The 22,924-nt window shown below is 31.4% G+C and overlaps 2 protein-coding genes and 1 pseudogene across 2 annotated transcripts; 2 read left to right on the top strand and 1 right to left on the bottom strand.

Moving 5' to 3' along the window:
- The first annotated feature begins 13,265 nt into the window (after positions 1–13,265).
- On the top strand, positions 13,266–17,378 carry LOC128190009 (uncharacterized). Its single transcript, XM_052861863.1, has 7 exons — positions 13,266–13,371; positions 13,537–13,595; positions 13,740–13,874; positions 14,739–14,774; positions 15,326–15,437; positions 15,613–15,674; positions 15,813–17,378. The coding sequence occupies exons 1-7, from the start codon at positions 13,286–13,288 to the stop codon at positions 15,923–15,925; spliced, it is 603 nt and encodes a 200-aa protein (XP_052717823.1). The 5' UTR covers positions 13,266–13,285; the 3' UTR covers positions 15,926–17,378.
- A 142-nt stretch (positions 17,379–17,520) lies between these two features.
- On the bottom strand, positions 17,521–19,207 carry LOC128190008 (uncharacterized). The gene is given in 3 exon segments (XM_052861862.1): positions 17,521–18,101; positions 18,241–18,322; positions 18,922–19,207. Coding segments are annotated over 3 exon segments (753 nt in total). The 5' UTR covers positions 19,056–19,207; the 3' UTR covers positions 17,521–17,564.
- A 641-nt stretch (positions 19,208–19,848) lies between these two features.
- On the top strand, positions 19,849–22,596 carry LOC128190736 (uncharacterized; annotated as a pseudogene).
- The last annotated feature ends 328 nt before the right edge of the window (positions 22,597–22,924 follow it).

Genomic DNA, 22,924 nt, shown 5'->3' with positions numbered 1-22,924 from the left:
ATTCCAACTTCAAGATTTCAAATGTACTTACCTAGGATTGGTTTTGTACGCTCATATTATGTATATATTAATAACGACTTGTATTAATTGTTTATTTTAATTTTTTTGGATGATTTATCATTTAAATAAATACATTTATAAACGAATATAAACCATTTTGAACTAATGAGAAAATGTGTTGACATAAGTGATTTACAAAAACTGGGGATATTTTTTGGTTGAAATTATTTTTTGATAAATATTGCAAATGGTTTCGACTTTAATTTTGTAATTACGAATAATATATCATAACATAGTATGGAAAAGTTTGATATTTATTCCACATTTAAAAGTGTGATGAAGGTTCGATCAAGTAATTTAATTACTGTCTCTGAGTAAGAACTAGAATTTGCTAATCTCGATGAAAATATGTTCTCTTATAACGTAAAGCGGGTTTTTTTTCTTGTAAATTTAACTTTGGTTTTTGTAGAAGCTCGTAAAAATATGCATCACTAAATGTGCATCCTTGAATTTACCATTAAGTACTGTGTCACATTGTTATCAACTGTGTCCGCTAAGAGTAGTGATGTATGGATAAACATTTAATATTTATTCAAGCTGCCAAATGCATCAAAAACGTCTTAAACGTGATTCGATTAATATGAATCACAGAATTTGATAACGGCACCAATCAAATTATGCGAGCACCAACTGGAAGTGTTTAATGTTGGTATTTGTTATTTGCATGAAACAAAAACATATTTTTTTTTGTAAATTTATTGTTGTTTATTGATCATTGATTAAAACCAGGCTACATAATACTTTGCTTATTACTAATATTATTTTCAGACTTATTACTTGGCGAGAAAGATTTGACTGTATAAGCCAACGATTTATGAACTGTAGTCGAAAAATAGTGTCTATTATTTAATTTTGTTTTGCTTCGGACTAGAATGCCTCTACGCCATTGGATGAATCGCGTCACGTGATTGCCTTATAAATTTCATTACACGGCAAGCGTCAAAATTTATACGGCAACATGGCAGACGTATAATTTTTGAGCTGATTTTTTACACAAACGTTCAACCGTACCTTTAATTTTTAAGCCCCAAAATATTTAGAGTGACCGCATTTTGCCCGTGACGTAATAAAACGATCCTATTATACAATGGCATCAAGGTTTGCACAGGCGACTGACAAGAAAAGTACAAAATTAGAGAATGATATGAATTTAATAGTTATATATTATCTTTTGTTGTTTACATATCAAACTTAAGATCCTCGACAAAACAGAACACTTATTAGGTTTGTGACTGACTGTTTACAGAAATTAGTGGTGTCGGTTAAGTCCATAGAAGGCGAGGCGGAGTCGAAATCTTAGATGTTGTATCTATTTAAATGTTGCTGCAAAAAATGATATATTGCTATTCTATAGCATACATGATAGAACCATTTTTGACAGCGTTCATAACATATGCTATAGAATTTAACTTATCGGCTTAATTATTAAGAAAACAGAATTTGATACCTGTTCATAATATTAAACTCTGTAAAGAAGAATAAACTATTTTGCATAGTTATTGGTTTACATGGGATGATATTAGAATAAAAATTATGAATAAGGGGATCGATGATTTACTTCGAGAGATCAACAGCCTCGAGAGATATATATGTTTGGTTATATATATAAAAAGATCGGTACATTGACTTCAATTCGAGAGATTGAAGTTTGAGCCAGTAAATGTCACATGTATGTCAATTGTCATTTTACATCGGATGAACACATCCATTATCATATAGAGGCATAGAAGAAAAAAGGCGGAAGGAAAACTTCTAATGTTAAATTTACAGATATCAGCGGCTGTAGTTTAACAAACAAAAGACCAGCTGCGAGGTATGTTTTATTACATCGTCCAACATTTCACCTTCTTGATTCGAATTAATGGGGATGTGCAGCCACTTTTACATTTGAGGATAAGAATGTACAAATTTATTGAACTGGCTTGTTTCTACCCGAAACTTGCCAAAAATGCTGCCAAAAGATTTAAAAACAATAAATATGAAGTCCTACATGTCATTTTTATTTTAAAAGTATGCATACAAGAACGAAAAAATGCTTTTATACTCACTCAGAACAGCTGTCGAACTGTGCAGCTACTAAAGATCTGAAAAAAAAAAATAGATGTGGGTTCAATTTTGCTCATTTAAATAGTATTTTTGCTTCAAAATATGGTACCCTATTTTAATCAGTCGGCATGTGTCTATGAAGACACATTGACGTTATATTTTCCTAGTAAAAAGTTTCATATACATCTCTATACATGTCCCATGTTTGTTTTATAGAGGTTTTTTAGTTATATATAAATAAGTATAAATTAAAATGATTTTTTTAGAAGTGGGATAAGGGTCCAAAAAAGCAATTGTCTCAAATTGAAAATAATTTTGCAATGTACCTCCATTGACACAAACAAATGTGTTCTGTGATTTTCAGGCCCATTTTAAAAATAGGGTACCTTACATTGAGACAAAGTTACATCTTATATCAGCAAAATTCAAACTTGTTCTCAACAAATGGTTGTAGAGAGGACACCAATGGACCCCCTTCATATTTTTCCAGATTTTAAAACCTCCAAAATAAATATGTACCTATGCGCAGTTCGACAGCTGTTCTTCGTGATTAAAAAGGCATTGTTCTGTTTTTGGTATTCATAACTTTCAAACGAAATGCATGTAGAACTTCATATTTATTGCTTTGATATCTTTTAACAACATTTTTTGCCGGTTTCGGGGGCAGAAACAAGTCAGTTCAAGAAATGTCTACATTCTTATTCTCAAATGTACAAGATGGCCGCACACACAATTTTTAACTTTGCTTACTAGAACTCAGTATTTTGAAATAGAATGATCATTGTTGACCTAAATTAAAAAACAAAATTATAAAAAGTGTAAATCTAAACTTTCGTTAAGATACATTATTTTTGTAATGTTAATATATAGGATAATCTTTTTAAATATGTAAAATAGGTTCCATGATATGACCACTAGTAATGTTGTTTAACATTTCTGATTTTATAAATTTTGAAACAATAACGAGGAAAAAACTTATACCAATATACACGTGACAATACCACTCATACAAATAATTTACTTTGAAGCAATGTCCAACAGGTTTTGAATTACATGTAATTTTGAATTTCAAAGTTTGCTTATGTGTGCTATACTAAATAATGTTTAAAGTACCAAATTTTAGAGAATATATTTATTTGTTATTTATTCAAACTCAATTTTTGCTTTTCAATTAAAAGGATAATTTAGTTCAATAAAAAAATGATAGATTTAATGGTGTAAAATATTTTATATACTGAAACTCAATCATAATTTATAATTCAATAACATTTATTGTAAGTTGACTGTGAAAGAAAACGTATAAATCGATTGTTTAATCAGACTTGCTGTCGTTGATAAAAGTATTACAACATTTTAAGACAATAATTATAAAAACAATCTGTATATTTTATATTTTTTAGTAATTAATAATGGAACATTGTGTGATTAAACAGGACGGAACTACACAGCTTTCAATTATTGTCTAGTTCTAGGAGTCCAAAAGTCAACAAGGATGGTATAAAGGGAGATTACTCAACCTTTCTTTCTTCTCAGAAATGAAGACCATCGCGCTGTACGTGGTTGTGGGTTTTAGTGGAATCATCTTTGTTACTGCTGACGGACAGGGAGATGTGGGGTGTGACTACAGAGCGTATGTACAATATCTACCTACATATGTTGTTTTTTTTTTTATCACTTTTCATTTACAAATCACAGATGCTAACAAAAGGTTTACTTGTATTTTTTTTTTTTTAGATTTCTGTCTACGTGTTGTAGTAATAATATTGCCATTATCCACAATACTTTTAATAAAATATGCAGCGGTATGTATGCCTCTTATATAGATATATCATGCCGAGATAAATTCATTCAGTACAATGCAATATTTTATATAGTATTTTACATATAGAAACCCAAAATATTTGGTTATATTACCATTTGTTTTGTTCTAGCCTGTATTGGACGACGTTTATGTAGACCAAAGTGTCCCCAGGGATATTATGGAGAGCAGTGTAATGAAACCTGTACTTGTAATGCTGACGAATGTGACGATGTGTCAGGATGTATAACTACAGGTAAATGGATGCATACTCTGTGTCAGTCATGTACTTTCTGAAAAGCTTGTTTAGTATTCTGTATCAGTTGTATCTTTGATCCTCAGGGGGAGGACTTACATAGGCACAGCCTGATGTCCACACTTATTATTTACTTATTTGAAAAATAAAATATTTGTTTAATTAATAGATTATTCTGTATAGAACTTATTATTATCATATTGGTAAAAAATTCACATTTTTTTTTTACAATTGTATATATGGTCGGCTTCAGGAGGTTGCTGGTTTTATTTTTGTCTCAATTCTTTTTGGTAACGTTTTCTTTATCTATATTTACTGTGAATATTTGAGATGGTTCCAATATTCAATCATATTTCTGAGAGACTGTCTAGTTTTTTTTTTATATTTTTGATTGATAGTTAAACTGGTCTATTTTAACTTTTTTATTTCATTTATTCAACGGTATTTTGTAAATTGAAAATATAAAAAAAAAAGTCAATCTTGAAAAGAAATACTTCATTCAGATAAGTTGTTTAATAATTAATTTATTCATTATTCTACAGAAAAAGCTTCAACATCCGTAGATGAAAAGAGCACAGGTAAATGTTTTTTAAAAGTATCCTGTTCAACAGTCCGTAAAAAAAATTCTCATCTGTCATATTTTCTATACCCCACTTTTAGTACCGTTTTAATTCGTTAATTCATCTAACTTTGAATTAAATGTAACTTGTTACTATCTTTCCTGATATGAACATACAGATGAAAAACCTCACATAAAGTATGCATTTTTATTAATGCACTATAAAAAATTAATTTTAATAGAATATGCCTCCATTTTGTTTAGTTAAATATATTAGAATATATATGAGCATCAAAATGATTTTCTTTAGGAAATTCAGGGTTTGTAAAATATTTTATAGCGCGTTCTAACCTGAAACAAAAACAAACAACTAAGGACCATTTTAGGTGTGCATTTGGAAACAAGTTAATTTTATGATATTTTATTTTTTTGTTGTTGATATATAATCAAGGAATTCTTTAGGCTACATGCGTTTAGTGCTTTATAAATAACGGTAACTATAATCCGATTATAGACGAGCAACAAGGGAAACCGTTAGGATTGGTTTTAAAAATTTCGTTGTCTGCATCATTATTCATCATAATCGTGTTGTTGGTGGTACTACTAAGTGTAGTTTACAGGTGAGACACATTTATTATTACCACAGTAGTCGGACTTATATAGAAATCTATGTGTGCTTTGCTTCTTTTTTACATAATTAATACATAAATATAATGATTTGAATACTACATCACAGAACAAGAAAAAATAACGCAGAATACCCGATAGTTTCCACTGAAAGAAATGCATCAAACGGTTTGTTTTGAGTCGTTTCTTCTCAAATCTTCCGTTTTTTCTCAAAACGTTTAGTGTTATTAAAGGCTTTGGATATTTTGCTATTTGATTTCATCAGTTTCATCAGATAACATAACTAGAGATTCACCAGTAATCTATGCCGCAGTCGTGCGTCCTAACAAGAAACCGGACAGGAGTGTAGAACAGAGTGACCAAATGTACGGAAATATGCTAAAGCTGCAAAAACCTTATCGAGAGAGGTAAGCAATTTTTAAATCATGTTCCGGTTAAACTTAGCAGTTAACAGTTTGCAAAGATTATTTTGGCCATATATCAATACAACTTTGCTGTTATTGCCTACACGTTTTAACAAACTATGATTAGGCCTTTAGGGGAACTCTCAAATTATTGGCCATTAATGTTTTTGATAACACACTATCGTACATGTATTTTTATATATCTTTAGCATTTGTCTTGAATTGGGTAACCGTTTGTTCATAGAATTTGAACAAACTTTAAATTCATTTACTGTATGCGTATTGCCAAGACGATGCCAAGGATGTCTGTTTAACAATTTAAAACAGAGAAATAAAAAGTTTAAAAAAGTTTATTTGGTGGACATACGAAAACAAACGTTTGTTAAGAAATCTTATTTGAGCTATATGCCGGATGAGCTGAAAAGAATTAAACGAAGTCCAGTTGAACGTCTTTTGACATAATAGAAACATTGATTTTGTGAGTTTTCAAAGAAGTCATTATATTATTTCTTTTAAGTGTGACTTATGTGTCAATAATGGCCATCTGAAAACACTTGTGTTTACTGTTTTTCACCTTTTAACGCATAATCAACAGGAAAAAGAAAGCAAGGACCTCTAATTTCAACAAGAGTAACAATGCAATGAATGGTAAAGAATTTTTATTAGCTTAATCTTTACGTGTCTACGAGGAGCATTCAAAAAATAATGTCATTAATACAAAAATAACACAATAAGATACTTTTTGTTGTTTTTAATGGTCAGTTCAAGATACTGTCTTTTAGCAGACACGACACACATAATTTCATCCGATTTGTCCAAGCTTTAAATGCATTTATAGAATGATTATTGGGAATGGTACTGAAAAACAACAGAGCCCAAGGCATTGCTCGAATCATATCTTCGTCATGACAAGTGCCCTTTTAATTTAGGAAATAAAATTGCAGGCAAAACAAGTCAGTTGAATAGGGAGGATGGGACAAAACATGAACTTTTTCTTTTTCCAAAAATAATCTCACAATCTGGGATTTATATGCTGGGGAGTTGTCATGAAGAAGTCGAATGTTGCAAATTCCAGACTTTAGTCTCTTCCTCAGGTAATTCTTAACTTTCTTCAGTTAATAACTTTTGTATACATGCCCTGTGGTTGATCGGCCTTTTCGAATAGCAACTTGAACAACAGGACCTTCACTATTTAAGAAAATTGCGTATAATACTTTCTTTTTACTTTGGCATGGTTTTGCTATAACAGAGCGTTTTGCCGTTTTAGTCAACCACATCTTGTCATCAATTTTCCTCTGAGATTCAATATAATGTATTTGTGTTTCATCATCTGTAAAAAGTTCCGATAAACGCAGTCCATTGCAAATTTTGTAGATTTTAAGTATTGTTTTTAATTTTTTTTTGTTCACATTTTAACCTGTAATCGTTTTTGTTTTTATATTTTATATCCACTTGCACTTACCTTTCGGATGCCATGGGGGTCTTTTAAATTGTAAATACTGTCCTTAATACTGAATTTGCTATCTGTTTAATGCTTAATTGACCATTATCATTGTATCACATCCGTTGAAGCCGTACGAGGTGCTCCAAGACGTTGCTTATCCTTAAGGTCTGTTTGGCCATTTGTAAGATTGCTGACCCACCTATAAAATTGTTTCAATGACATTCACTTGTTTCCATACACATTACACAGTTCTTTGAAAATTTCTTTGAGTCTTTACCCGGCCTGACACTTGCTTTATGTAGCCTTTCATATCAGCCTTATTGGATGATGACTTACAAGTCATATCTTTATACAGTGTCAAAGGAGTATTTAATGATGAAACGTGGTAAGATAAACGGCCATAAATAGACTATGAACCAAATTATGCGTGAAAAGAAATCTAAAGATCAATTGAACCCTGCATTTCATAGAATCTGATTAGTGACATTATTTATTGAACACCCCTCGTATCAGCTTTCCTATATGCAATCGATATGCATTTTTTTAGTTCATAACTTAAATCATATGGAAAATTATTATTGCTATTCTTACAAATGAATAAATAAATTGTAGAGGAAGGTGTAAAATATGGTACCCCGGCAACCTACTCCTTTGTGGAACATCCTAACAAAACTTCACCCCTGGATGTACGAAATCCTGACAGGACTTCATCATTGGATGTAAGACATCATGACAGGGCGTTATCACTGGATGTCAGACATCATGGTAGGACTTCATCATCTGATGAAGGACAGTACGATCAGGAGTATGGAAACATGACGATGTGTTAGTAGGAGAACCAAGGAGAATATTCGCTTAAAGATAGCAACACTAAAAATGTACTTTACACTCAAGGTCCTGCGTGATGTGTTAGATTTCATAACGAAATGTTTCGACTTTCATGAATATAATTTTTGAATCACTAATATGTTTGTTAGAATATATGAAGTCATAAATATAATGAAGTATTTTGATGTCATTCTGATAAAATCTAAGAAACATAATGTGAAGATACGTATAATTAATGATCATACATTTTTTGCCTTTAAAACTCACAAAAAATGTGAGTGTTATTTTCTTATGACTGCACACGTCTTATTGTTTTTCTTTTATTTTCATGAGCTGAATGTGGTATTTTAACAATAGGGGGACTAATCGTTTTGCAAACATTTGTATGTTTATTTCAACACGTTTAATTTGTTTGATATTATAATGCTAACCTCCTCAAAAATAAATTTACTTATCTGGGATTGGTTTTGTACTCTAATATTATGTATAGAGTAATAATATTTTGTAATTATTGTTAATTAAAAAATATTTATTGAAGATGTATTCATTTATCATTTAAATAAATAAATGAATATGAATCATTTTTAACTAATGAGAAAACGTGTCACCATATACTTTACTAAATAATTTTTTTTTAAATTATGTTTTGGTAAATATTACAATTGGTTTTGACTTTAAGTTTGTAATTTCGAAAAATTGATTATAACATAGAACGGATAAGTTTAATATTTATTCAACTTAGAAAGATGTGACGAAGGTTTGATAAAAAAAAAATAATAACTGTCTCTAAGTAAGTTACAGAAATTGCTTGATTAAAATGTTTTATTGGTTTTTTCATTCGCTCTTATAACGAAAGCAGGTTTCTCCTTTCATGGATATTTTACGTTGGCTACATTTAATCTATTGTAGAAGCTCAAAAAAAATGTTCATCACTAAATTTACATCCTTGCATATACCCTTAGGTACTGTTTTACAATGTTATCAACTGTGTCCGCTAAAAGTCGTGGTGTATGGATAAACATTTGATATTTATTCAAGCTGCTAAAGGCATAAAAAACGTCTTAAAACGTGATTCGATTAATATGATCACAGGATTTGATAACGTCACCAACCAGTTTATGCGAGCATCAAGAGGAAGTTTTTAATGTTGGTATTTGTTATTTGCATGAAATACACATTTTTTTCTAATTTTATTGCTGTTTATCGTACATTGATTTAAACCAGACTACATAAGACTGCTAATTATTATTTGCAGATTAATTACTTGGCGACAAAGATTTGACTGTATAAGCCAACGACTTTTGAACTGTGTTCGAAAAATAATGTATATTGTTCTATTTTGAAATGTAACTCACTATTAATCTTCATAACATATAAGTAACATCTCACCTAGTAAAGCTATAATACATAATGAACGTACAAAGTTAAAACGACGGACACACACGCACAATTAAACTGGAGTGTTAATCGATTGTCTTTGAAATTGATAATCACATATTCAACTAAAATATCCTTTTTGTCTACTTAATAACTCTTACCATAAATTATAATTTAGTTTTATAAGGAAGATATTTTAAAGCTATAAATGTCATAAGTCAACAATTGGGAGTAACACTTCTCTAAAACGTAATTGAGTTGTGATGTACAAAGTTGAAATATACACAATATACAACAGGATGTTATTACGAGATCGTTAATGGGTCCCCATAGTTCTGTGTAATGTTTCAAGTCTTCAGAAGTATATGAAATATTCAACTTACCTCATTAGGCAGAGATGGTCTCTTAAAGAGAGTACTTTGTAGACCTCATGCCTAATTTGTATTTCAGGAAAGTAAACAGGATTATTAAACTTCGATTTTAGGTTTAAGACTATCTAATACAAAAAAGTTCAAAAGTCAATATTAATACTATGAAATGATACAAGAACATTTTTAATTTGATTTCTACAGAAATAAATTCAAAGCACATGAAACTTTTGATTCCAATCCTGTTTGGAAGTAGCTATTGTATAGTCCTTATATCACGCGAGTACATGTACTTAATTCAGCGATCCCGCTGGTTTGTATCAAATTGCGAGAATATAAAATCGCGAACGTTGAATTTTTCTCCTTATTTATTATAGTTTTCAACTCTCAGAAAATAATGGCGAGATTTTAAAATTCCCGAAGGGTGCTTCTCGCGATATTACGCGGATATTAATTCCTCGTGTTTAATTAGGAATTTACAGTATGCTGACGATGGGATCTGTGACAATAACACGTATGCACTGATATGATTACATTTTCTTTATAAACCAGCTGCTTACAATTACCAGATGAAGCATCATAGCATATGCTATTATCAAATACCATATGTAAACAAAGTTATATTTAAAATCATAAATTACTGTAATCATTGATGCACTTTAATATTTCAGAGTTATTCCAACATGTTGTTCAAGTTATCTGTTCGATGACACATTGCAGGAATGTGTAGGTTAGGATGGAAATTTTTGTTTTGATTTATGAAATATTTAAATGTTGAGCTTAGTTGAGAAAATATTTGTAACGAAGCATAACATCTAATACATATATAAGCTGTAACATTAATTTATGTGTTTATTGTTAATTGCCGTGATGCAGCTTGTATTGGAAGGTTCGGTGACAGCTGTAGTTGGGAATGCCCCCTCGGATATTATGGACGACGGTGTAAGGAAAAAGTGACAGGATGTTTAAAAGTTGCATCAGGTAAACGATTTTTAAAATTTAATACTTAGCTTATTTAAAACCTGCCTTATTCTTTATCGAGAGCAATTGCATGTTGTTTTTGTTTCGCGTTTATAATATTAATCAGACGAGTGTGCACACAGAGTACTGATGAAAACTTGAATTGAATCAGAAAACTGTCAATTTCTTCATCAACCAACTCATAAAACAATGTCTATAATATGTGATTTCAAGCATTGTATTCTTATATTGTTTGAATAATTAAAATAAAAAAACCCCAAGAAATAAGTGGTGGTCATCGAATTGGAGAGCATTGCTTTCTCCGTAAATACTCGATGTATGATATATACAGTAAAAATCAGCAACAAGGTCTAAAACTATCAACTAAAGATCGAATTAGGACACAATCGTTTCTCGAATAGTGTTAAAAAAAATTTCTTCGTTCCTGGTTTGTAAGATATTTCATAAAACTAATATGCTTGTGAAATTATTCAAAAGTCAAGGTGTAGCAAGATCTAAGTATTTCGTCAATTTACGGTCTTATATTAGGTCATATGACAGCGCCTGACTAATTTTAAGTCGTAAAAAATAATCCAGAAAATAATAAAAATATGCCAAATTTTAGCATAACTCTGTTTCATTATTTACGCTAATAATCTGAAATACATAAAAATGATTGTGTTCCCTTGAATATTGAATGTTTTCTCCTGAAACGAAACTACTGTATTAAACAAGATAAGGTCAGTATGACATTTCGTACATTAAAGCTTTGAAATATATGTACTTTTTTACGCAGATACTGTATTTACAAATCGGACTTTTAATCGGATATTTAAAAAATATTTCTCTGTTTTTATTTTTTCTTGTTTGTTAGACACTGTTTTACTGGAAAGCAGATACATTATCTTTTTTCTTTGAGTACATGATTTGAATTTTGCATTCCAGATCAAATTGAATTATATGAGAAAATAACACTCATTGAGAGCCTCTCTCTCTCTCTCTCTCTCTCTCTCTCTCTGAAATATTTATAATGATCTTGTAAATTGGAAATTACACTAATGGCCTCCCCCTCCCCGGATTAGAAATTTCTTTTATGATTTTGGGAATTTTTTTGGTAATTAAGGTTCTTTTTTTGAGTTATAGGTATACACCCCCCCCCCCACCCCACGGATTACCATTTTCAGGATTCTGGGAATTAGGGGTTTTTTTGTTGTTGTCAAGATTAGATGTCTGATGATGAGTCTAGCCCCCCCCCCCCCCACTGTTTTTTTTTAAGTTTGTAATTTCGAAACATTTATTATTACATAGAACGGAAAAGTTTGATAATAATTCAACATAGAAAAATGGGGCGGAGGTTCGATCAAGTAAATCAATTACTGCTCTAAATAAGTAATAGAAATTGCTAATTTCGATGATGATATGTTGTTGTTTTGTTTTTGTTGTTTTTGGTTCGGTTTAAGAGTTCTTATAACGTAAAGTGGGTTGTTCTTTTCGTGGTTTAACTTTGGCTACATGTAATCTATTGTAGAAGCTCTTAAAAAAATGTTCATCACTAAATTTCAAAATTTGTATCCTTTCAGATACCCTTAGGTACTGTTTTACAATGTTATCAACTGTGTCCGCTAATAGTCGTGATATATAGATAAACATTTAATATTTATTCAAGCTGCCAAATGTATCAAAAATTTCTTTTACCGATTCGATTAATATCGTTCACAGAATTTGATGACGCCACCAACCAGTTAATGCGACCATCTCGAGGAAGTGTTGAATCTTAGTATTTCTAAACTATTGTTTTACTGAACACTGAATCAAACCAGATTACATTATATTTTGCTAATTATTCTCAGAACTAATTACTTGGCGACAAAGATATGATAGTATCGTCCAATGGTTTTTCAACTGCATTTGTGTATAGTAAGATTCAATATGCGATTCACTATTTATCTTCGTTATATGTTTAACATCTCACCTATTAAAGCTATAATACAGAATAAACGTACAAAGTTGAATTGACATACGCAAACATGAACAATCAAAATGGAGTGTCAATATATCATCTTTGGAATTTATAATCAAATATTTAATTAAAATGCTTACTTCTGTCTACTTAGAAACTCTAATCATACACTATAATTCAATTTTAAAAGGAAGATGTTTAAAGATATATAAGTCAAAAGTCAACACATTGAAATTTGCGAGTTGTGATTGACACTTCTCTAAAGTGTAATTGTAATCAAGAGTTATGATGTGCAAAGTTTGAATATTCATATTATTCAACAGGATGTTATTGCAAAATCGTTAATGGTTCCTCATAGTTCGTGTAGTATTTCAAGTCTTCAGAAGAATATGAAATAGTCAACTTAACTCATTAAGCATAGATAATCGCATTAAAAAAGTACTTCGAAGACTTCATGCTTAATTTCGATCTCAGGAAAGTAAAACGGGATTATTAAACTTCGATTTTAGCTTTTAGACTATCAAATACAAAAAAGTTTAAAAGTCAATTTTAATACTATAAAATGATCAAGAAAAACGTACATTTTATTTCTTCAGAAATGAATTCAGAATACATGAAACTGTTCTTGATTTCCGTCCTTTTGGGGAGTAACTATGCTAACGATGGGATCTGTAGCAATAACACGTATGTACTCATATACTGATGTGTCCTTTTAAGCCCACTACCTGGAAGTCCTACTATTACCAGATGGGCCACCATTTTATATATTAATTTCTATTACTCTATGTAAACAAAGTTATATTTATCATTATAAATTACAGTAATCATTGATTCACTTTGAAATTTCAGAGTTATTCCAAAATGTTGCACGAGCTATATGTACGATGACACATTGCAGCAATGTGTAGGTCAGTATGGGGAACTCTTGTTTTGGTAAAATAACATATTTGAATGTAAAGGTGAGAATTATTTGTAACGAAGCATTACATTTGATACATCTATGAACTGTAACAATAACTTTGATGTGTTTATTGTTACCTGCCGTGATGCAGCTTGTATTGGAAGGTTCGGTGACAACTGTACCCAAAGTTGTCCTCTCGGATACTATGGACGACGGTGTAATGAAACTTGTAATTGTAATTTCACCGTTTGCGACGAAGTGACAGGATGTTTCAAAGCTACATCAGGCAAGCAATGTTTTTGTTTAATACTTAGCTTTTTTCAAAAAATTATTTTATTTTTTTCCTTTTGTCGAGGGCAATTGCATGATTTTTTGTCGCTTTTAGAATATCAATCAGACGAGTATGCACATGGAGTGAAGACATCTTGTGAATAGAATCGGAAAACTGTTAATGTCTTCACCAACCAACACATAAAAAATGAATATACTATGTGTTTTCATGCAGTGTATTCTAATATTGCTTGAATAATTGAAAACCCTAGGCCTGGAAATAAGTGGTGATCCTCAAATCTAATAGGATTGCTTTCTCTGTGAGGCTTGTTGAACATATCAATACCTGATACATGTATATTATATATACGGTAAATATCATTAACAAGCTCTGAGACTAGGACACAATCGTGTTTTGGATAGTGTTATGTAATTTACTTGTTTTCTAGTTTGTTGCATATTTCATAAAATTAATATGCCAATGAAATTATTCAAGAGTAAAAGTGTAGCAATAGCTAAGTAATACGTAAATTCATGATTAATTATGTCGAAAGAAAAAAACTCCAGAAAATAATAAAAGTATACCAAATTTTGACATAACTCTGTTTGATTATTTACGCTGATAATTTGAAATGCATTGTGTTCCTTTGAATATTGAATGTTTCCCTTCTGCACAAGATAAGGTCAGTATGACATTTCGTACATTAAAACTTTTAAAAATATGACTGTACTTTTTTGTACGCAGATACTGTATTTACAAATCAGATTTTGAAAAAATATTCCTATGTTTTTATTTTTTCCTGTTTGTAAAACACCGTTTTATTTAATCAAATACATGATCTTTTTTCTTTGATAACATGATTTGAATTTTGCATTCCAGATCAAACTGAATTATATGAGAATATAACATTCAGGGGTATGCCTCTCTCTCTCTCTCTCTCTCTCTCTCTCTCTCTCTCTCTCTGTCTCTCTCTCTCTCTCTCTCTCTCTCTCTCTCTCTCTCTCTCTCTCTCTCTCTCTCTCTCTCAACGACTTTTTTAATTAAGTGAAACGTTTTTTTTAATCAAATACATGATCTTTTTTCTTTGATAACATGATTTGAATTTTGCATTCCAGATCAAACTGAATTAAATGAGAATATAACAATCAGGGGTATGTCTCTGTCTCTCTCTCTCTCTCTCTCTCTCTCTCTCTCTCTCTCTCTCTCTCTCTCTCTCTCTCTCTCAACGACTTTTTTAATTAAGTGAAACTTAACGTTTTTATCATTCAGTTTTGAAAAGAATTTTAAACATCAACTTTTTGGGACTGTTGTCAAAAGGCAATTTTCTTTTCGGTTTCTTTTACATCGTATTCCAGTTCCAAGGATTAATTTATTTAATTTGCTAGTTATTATTTACTTTCTAGATCCGGTACTTGTAAATGGTTAGAGTTGTTAATACTATACATTTTTTCTAAATTTTGGTATAGAACTGGATTTGTGCAAACCAAAAGATTCAGGATTGATTCTACGTCATACCTTGACCGCATCAGTATTCTTCCTTTCCCTACTGATTGGCATAACTATAACCATCGCCTGCAGGTTAGCTTTGTATTCACCACAAAACAGTTGCGATCAACTGCCATGTCGTCTATCTTGATAAATCTTTGCAATTTAAGAAGGAGTAAACTGTATGCAGTTTTACTTATAGATACACGGTTTATAATACAAGTACTCCATACGGACAGACTCTATTATTGTCATTTATTCAATATAGACTGAAAAGAAAAAACGAGACCAGAATCCCCGTTGTCAGCACAAAAGACAGCTTAATTCATGGTACAGTGTCTCTTTCTCTCTCTCTCTCTCTCTCTCTCTCTCTCTCTCTCTCTCTCTCTCTCTCTCTCTCTCTCTCTTTGACAGTGTACAACAGATTTTAAGCATTACAATTTCAGAGATCGATTCTTTGTGTTGTAGATCGCAATACTTGCGCCTCGTCATCGATCTATATCGATGTGATACACCCCAGAACTACACCAGTTCGGGTCGTGGAACAAATAGACCAAACAGAGTACTCGGAAATAAACTGAGGCAAACTGTTCCCATAAACTACCAAAGAATAAGTCTGAACAGGATGTCTGTTATAAACCGGATGACACAACTAAAGTTTCTCTTAGATTTAACAAAGAATATGTTTACTACAAAACATTTCTAGTTGTGCTTTCCAATAGCTGTCACTGTAACATTATAGATATTGATGTTGAGGTGGCTGACTTTTTGTTTTAATTGCGCATGTTTTTGCGCAATATAGTATAAAACATGGTACTTATCCTTTTAAATAAATGTTTCGCTACCATTTATGAATTGAACACAATAATCAAAATATAGTTAAAAATATTAAGATTTTTTAGGAAAAATTTTATTTTTCAAACAATTTTCCGTTGTTTGGTAGGTGACACTGATATTGTGCTTTCATGACGTTATGGTAATATGAAGATTAGTAAATGAACAATATTAGAAAAAATAATAAAAGTAAAAAGGTTACCCATTGCAAATATCAGGGTAATTGTTCTGTATTTTTGAATAATTCAACCGTACCAATTTATATTTGTAATACTCCAAATGTATCATAGCAAAATATGGTGCATATTGATATTATTGATAATATATTGATATTTTGAGAAAACAATTATAAAAAAGAACGTTATAAATCAGATGATAGAATTTGATTTTTTTTTTTTTACATATAAGGTAAAAATTGATATTACATATGAAATATTACAATTTGAGAAAATCTCTATCAAAGCATTTTTAAAATCTGCTTCGAAGTGCGAAAATTGACAAATCCTCTGAATCATTATTGAAAATGTATCAGTATTTTGATATGGCCCCCAACAAAACATAGACGGTAAATTTTCTTGAAACGTTGCAAATACACTCGAGCTTGTGTATAATATTTAATCAAGGTTTAAAATAAAGAGTTTTCCTATAATTGTTGTTGGTGCGCTTTCTTGAATAACTGTTTACAAAGTTTTTATCTTTCAACTGAAACTTTTTTATTTAAACTAAATGTGTCCTTCCGATTATTAGTGTTTTGTTTCCATCCTGAATTAAAGGGAATGTCTATTATTTCAAGTTGATGGTTACTTGATATATATTGAAGAATTACAATGCAATAATTTTGATGGCATATTCAAACAAACACATATATTGATAAATTACCGAGATTTATTCAGAATGGACAAATAGTAAATGTATATCTTTTCTTGATATCAATGGTTATAAAACATTCAATGATAAGGAAGGCTGGGTGGTCAACAAACTACTTATTAGATCTACTTTAATTAGGTAGTATTTCTTTCATCATAAACCTTTATTTAGTTTTGAAGATTTCAATTCTTTAACTTTACAATTAAAATTTTCCTATTATCTATATTCAGAGACCTTTCTCTATGGAAAATTAATCGTGAAAAGAAACTCTTTAGCTGAGGCGTTCATGGCATTAAAACTGACTGCTGAGATTGGTAGCTTTGTTAGGTATATATGCATGTACATGTATATGTATAAGAATGTAAAACTGATAACATGGAAACTTCGTTTGTTATCTACATATTCCACCACTCTGCATCTAATGGTCTAACAATGTCGCTATTACTACACACATGATAGCTAAATAAGCTAAATAAGCAAACAATATGTGTTATACATGACGAGAACAGAGAAATACACTTATATCCAGACCATTTTCATCCTATCCTCGTACAGCTCAGACTGGTTTTGGTATATGTATTCTGCCTGGGGTACGGACAGGGGTCTTGGAGCCGTACTCTGGTAGGTACCCAGTGGTTGTAGGTGGCTGTAGGAGGGGTCACGTGTCTCCATCACAACAGCCTGCTGATTCCCGTGGTTCAGCTGATTGTAAATGTCCTTTTCGTTGTCTTTGTTTATCGGTCCATTAGATGAACATCGGTTTGAATTGGCATCATATTCGTTCTCTTTGCTGGGTTTGTCTGCTGCATTGGCAATAGAACGCAGATTTTGGTAATACTCTTTATCAGGAAGGAAGCCATCCTGATGTACAGCAAAAGAATTTTCATAACGATTTTCCTGTAAAATAAGATCGTCCTCCCTATGACCGCTAGGTTTGTCTAGGTTCATACCGAGACTCTTGTCGATAGCGTAGTCGAACTCACTTAAAACAGAGGGCGCCACTGGTTGCTGGGGAAGAACATCCGGGCCATTTCCGACATAAGAGTAGACATTTTCCTGTAAGAAATGACAGCATAAGATATATTCCTCCAATGTTACAGGAATTAAATAGGAATTAAATAGATCATTATACAAACATTTTGTGTTGACAAAAACAAGGAATATATATAGACAATTAACACAATTTAATACACACAATTTCTGTATTGAATCCCTCGGCGTTGTCACGACTGCGCTCCATTGTATGCGGTATGTTGTCTCGATTTTCATCATTTAATCTATAAAAATACGGTTAATATCAGATAATGTGAAGACATTTATTTTGAATATTAAAACGTCGTGAGAAAAAACAGATTAAAATCATTTTAGATTCATTCTATTTAGATTAAATACGAGCTGTGACAATAACATGCTAGGAAGTTTCCAGTATAACCAAAATCGCTGCTTTCCAATCAGTACATCAAACACTGATTACACATTTGGACTGTCAGTCAAACCGAAGTTGAGATTTTTTTTTATCTTTTAACAAAATAAATCTAAACGCTTACGGTTTTTGTTTTTAAACACTTTCTAACCACAAGTTATTATTAACTTGTTTATTAGCCAACAGAAACAAAATGAGGAAGTTAATTATTTGCTACAGTGTAGCCTTGAACACAAACACAGCAGACGCTTCAAAGAGGACAATTTGGGGTCAAATGTAACAGTTTTTCATCTAGAATGTTAGAGGGATGCGTTACCATAATTTTTTCAAAAGACGATTTGATATTTTTGTAATTTGACATGCGTATGACTTACACCATAACCTTGCCTTTTAATACTAGCATTACATATTATAAAGACCTTATATTAAATTTAAAATTAGATTATAAATTACCTTTATATTATAAATTATCTTTTTCGATCAGACGTGGTACATATTGTCAAAGCGGCCACAGCCAGTAGAGCCCCGCCCACCAGAGTGACACCGACGAAGGCGACCCCTGGGGATTTATTCACGTCATCACCCATGACGTAATACTCAGAGGACACAGTGATATGGGTCACAGACCAGTATGTCAAATAGTTCTGGTTCAGACAACGAAACGATAAATATTATTGATCATAGAAGAAATAGATGTCATCGATGTTTGTGTGTCCCATCCCTGTCAACACTATTAAGATCGGATGTTAAAGCTAAATTTGTCAATATGGTAGTTTTTCCTAGTTTAAAGTCCTTACAAACCTTTGCACGTTTCCTACTAATTAAAATACTCTTACTGGAACAAATGGTTTCTGTTCAGCAGTGACGTCGACAACAGAAACAGATTTATCTGCATGGGAACGTGTACATATATATTGGCATGCATTCAAAAAATGAAAACATTATCAAAGGGACCTATAAACGATTATAGTATTTTAAGTTTCTTTTTCAAGTTTTTAAGTCTAGAATGATAAATTGTTACTATGTGTTTTTATTTCTAAATCATTTAAATGTCAAATATTGAGTTATAAGTTATAATTCTTAATATCGTGTTAACAATCATTAGGTCATAAATCCCAAGTATGACTGTAATTTAGAACTTTGAGGCTAAAGTGTTGTTTATTCTTCCCTATAGTTGATAGATACGTATTTTGAATATAAAGTCGTTTCCAATATATAGTACATGTATAAGAAAATAACATATCTTTCCACAAACTTTACAAATTTTACAAATCTGAACAAAATTGACAAAATTTCAACATCAATAAATAACTTCAGTTGTTGAAAACAGATGACACTTCATTCCATTTTAAGCTTTTAGCTCTCAAAGTTCAAAAGAACATGATACAAAGGATCCAGCTTAAACTTTTCTTCCTTCTTTTCCAAAATGAATCCAACATATGCAGTACTGCATTTGATTGCAATGTTTTCTGGAATTAGTTTTTGTTTTGCTGAAATACAGGAGGATGGCGTTTGTGACAACAACGGGTACGTTCACTTCATTTTGTTTCATTTTATTATGTTACAAAAGGTAACACCATGAATGTCATCATAACGAGCAAGAATCATCATTTCTTTCAGAACCATTCCAACATGCTGCACGGGCTATATATACGATGGTGATATGAAGCAATGTAAAAGCAAGTGTCGTTGCGTGTATTCATTTAATCTTTAATTTCAGAAAATCGTTTGTGTCTGAGTTAAAAGCAAATTTCACTTCAAGGTTTACTGAAGGTTTTGTTCTCTCTTAAAGTCTGTGTCGGACGATTCGGTACCGATTGCAACCAAACCTGTCCTACTGGACACTATGGGAGGGAATGTATCAAAAAATGTGCTTGCAATATCAACCTGTGTGACGTAGTTTCGGGATGTTCAACAACTGCAACAGGTGCACAGCCACTTACTTATCAATTTAACGTCAATGTGAATGCATTGATAATTCTTGTATATAAAATTTGATATCCTATTTTATTCATCTCAGAAATGTGGTGTATATTACCCCTGTGATAAAACCTAAAAGTTGTTTTATCAAACGGGTAATGCTTTATCGAATACTTCCGGTTCGAACTATTTATGACACAGACCCTGGCTATGACGCTCAGTGCCAAATTTTGAAATATTTTCCACATCACTATATCTACTATAAAAAATGGATTAAAGATGGATTTTGTCAAAGATTCAAATACTTGTAACAAACATGAAGCAAAACACAAAACTGTGTTGTTTATAAAACTGAAAATCACGTTAGCCATCAATGAGTTCACTCCTGACGACTTGATGAAAACAGGACACTTTGGTTGTGTTTTTATACAAGAACTTACCGGAATAATGTCTCCCAACACTTTTATTTCACAACCACTGTTCAGTAAACATCCTTAGTCTATATTTTCAACTTAAAATCATTAGGCTAGTGCTTGTTTTATAAAACATCAACAACTGTTCCTCATTCGAGTAAATTCAAACCAACGAACTTTCGCAAATTTTTGTACGTCAAAAAACTTGATTATTCAAGTCTTCTGATCAGTATTTCCATTTAATTAAAAAAGAGTAAGCTCGAAAAAAAATTATTCAGAGATAAAAAATTATTTCAAGGTTATTTCAGTTTGATTTATCTCCGAAATGACGTACTTAATTGTATTGCGCAAGGTCACAATAACTGCATTACACAACATTGCATCATTGTTTAAATCTTTGAAAAAAAATCAATTTGGGTCATATAAGGGGCTGACTCAAAAGCTTCATAATATAAATCAAATAGTATGAAATAAATAGAAAATGTTTAATTGTGTAATTTTATATTTGCTTTATCCAACTCGTTTAAATGGTTATATTCGCTTGGCAAGTCTCGCAAATATATACACCATTACAACTCGTTGGATAAAGCAAATATAAAATCATACAATATAGATATCCTCTATATGTCGAGTTTCAGGTTTTAAGCTCAAAAACTTTTCAATAAATATTTTACTATTTTTTTTGTATACCAATGTATTCTCTAATCTACTTTGTGTTGAGTCCTGACTACCGTTCATTTACAAATCCTTAAAAATAAACTATCGCATTTATTACGTACTGTTAATAATCTTTACTTTGTTATTAAAAAGGGAAATACAAAAAATAAATAAATAAAAAAAACACCCCCAAAACAAACAAACAAACCCACCAGCGAACTTTGAATAATGTGACGATGAAGATATATTTTTCAGGTAAAGAGTTAGAAAGAGGGAATTTGGGATTGTTTGTACATCTTACATTGTCTTTATCAGCATTCATCATTGTTGTTTTGGTTGGCGTACTTTTAAGAATGGCCTACAGGTACGATTGATTCTGATCGCAATGCATACACAATAATTTACTGTGATTGTTTAAGTTCATCTTTATAGAAAACGTAATCAGTACATCTGTATTTCGGTTGACAATAATTGGACAGGTCGTTTAACATAACTGAATATTTTGGATATAACATTTCAGATTGAATAGAGGAGCGAGGACAAGATACGATGCCATACAAAATAGAAGTGATAGAACAAATGGTATAACACTTTTTTGGTCTATCTTTTCCTTGTTTGTCTGTATGTACGTCTGTCCATCTGTATGTTTATTTGGCTGTTTGAATGCAATGCACGATATAACATTGATACTTTGGATTTATTTTCAGTTGGAAACATGACGACAGCAGCATACACTAGTGTACTGTGTCCAAACAGATCACCCGTACAAGGTGTACAACAAAACGATCAAATGTATGGAGATATCGTAATACCGCAAGAACAAAATGAAAAAGAATTACATTAAATAGACCAAAGAGAGAACAGCTGGTGTGTTTAAAACAAAGTACTTGGTAATATTGAAAGTGGCCTTCGAACCATTATACTCAGTATATTCAACAAGTACATATATCTGTTACAGAAAGAAAGGAGAAGCACGTTCTATGCCACCATACTGAACGTATAATAGAAGATTGGTATTATGTTCATAAATATCTTCATTTAAGTTTGATTTAAGACAAAACGCAAGTCAGATATTTTTCATAATATATCTTGTAAATGTAATGTGTAAATGAGTTCACTCGCTTCTTTGCTTGTCAATGTAAAATTAAAAGGCATACAATTTTTCTAATTACTGATTAGATTTATATTCAATATCAAAATGTCCCTACTTTGTGTATAATCAAGGATGAATCAAGAATAACAAATGATTGGCAATGAAGGATGAAAACCTAACTTATGCTTAAATAATAGATATACAAGTTCCAATGACAGATCGGCTCTATTCGGGCCCCTAACCCTGGCACTTGCTACCTTCCCTGACAAACTGTCAGTAATGTGGTTTACAAACACCCTTAATATACAATACCACACAATAGAACAGCTTCGGCTCTATTCGGGCCACTGATCAAATTGTGTGGGTCCAGAAG

Source organism: Crassostrea angulata, chromosome 6, assembly GCF_025612915.1.
Source record: "Crassostrea angulata isolate pt1a10 chromosome 6, ASM2561291v2, whole genome shotgun sequence".
In the NCBI taxonomy this organism is placed as follows: Eukaryota; Metazoa; Mollusca; class Bivalvia; order Ostreida; family Ostreidae; genus Magallana; species Magallana angulata.
Note: the sequence above shows the minus strand (reverse complement) of the source record. Positions and strands in the feature narration are given on the sequence as shown.

What these genes read in the sequence shown, in the direction of transcription:
- LOC128190009 (XM_052861863.1), top strand. Translation starts at nt 13,286, where the DNA reads ATGAATTCAGAATACATGAAACTGTTCTTGATTTCCGTCCTTTTGGGG. An exon ending in GGGATCTGTAGCAATAACAC is followed by an intron (nt 13,372 to 13,536) that starts GTATGTACTCAT and finishes TTGAAATTTCAG; the next exon opens with AGTTATTCCAAAATGTTGCA. An exon ending in TGAGAATATAACATTCAGGG is followed by an intron (nt 14,775 to 15,325) that starts GTATGCCTCTCT and finishes ATTTTGGTATAG; the next exon opens with AACTGGATTTGTGCAAACCA.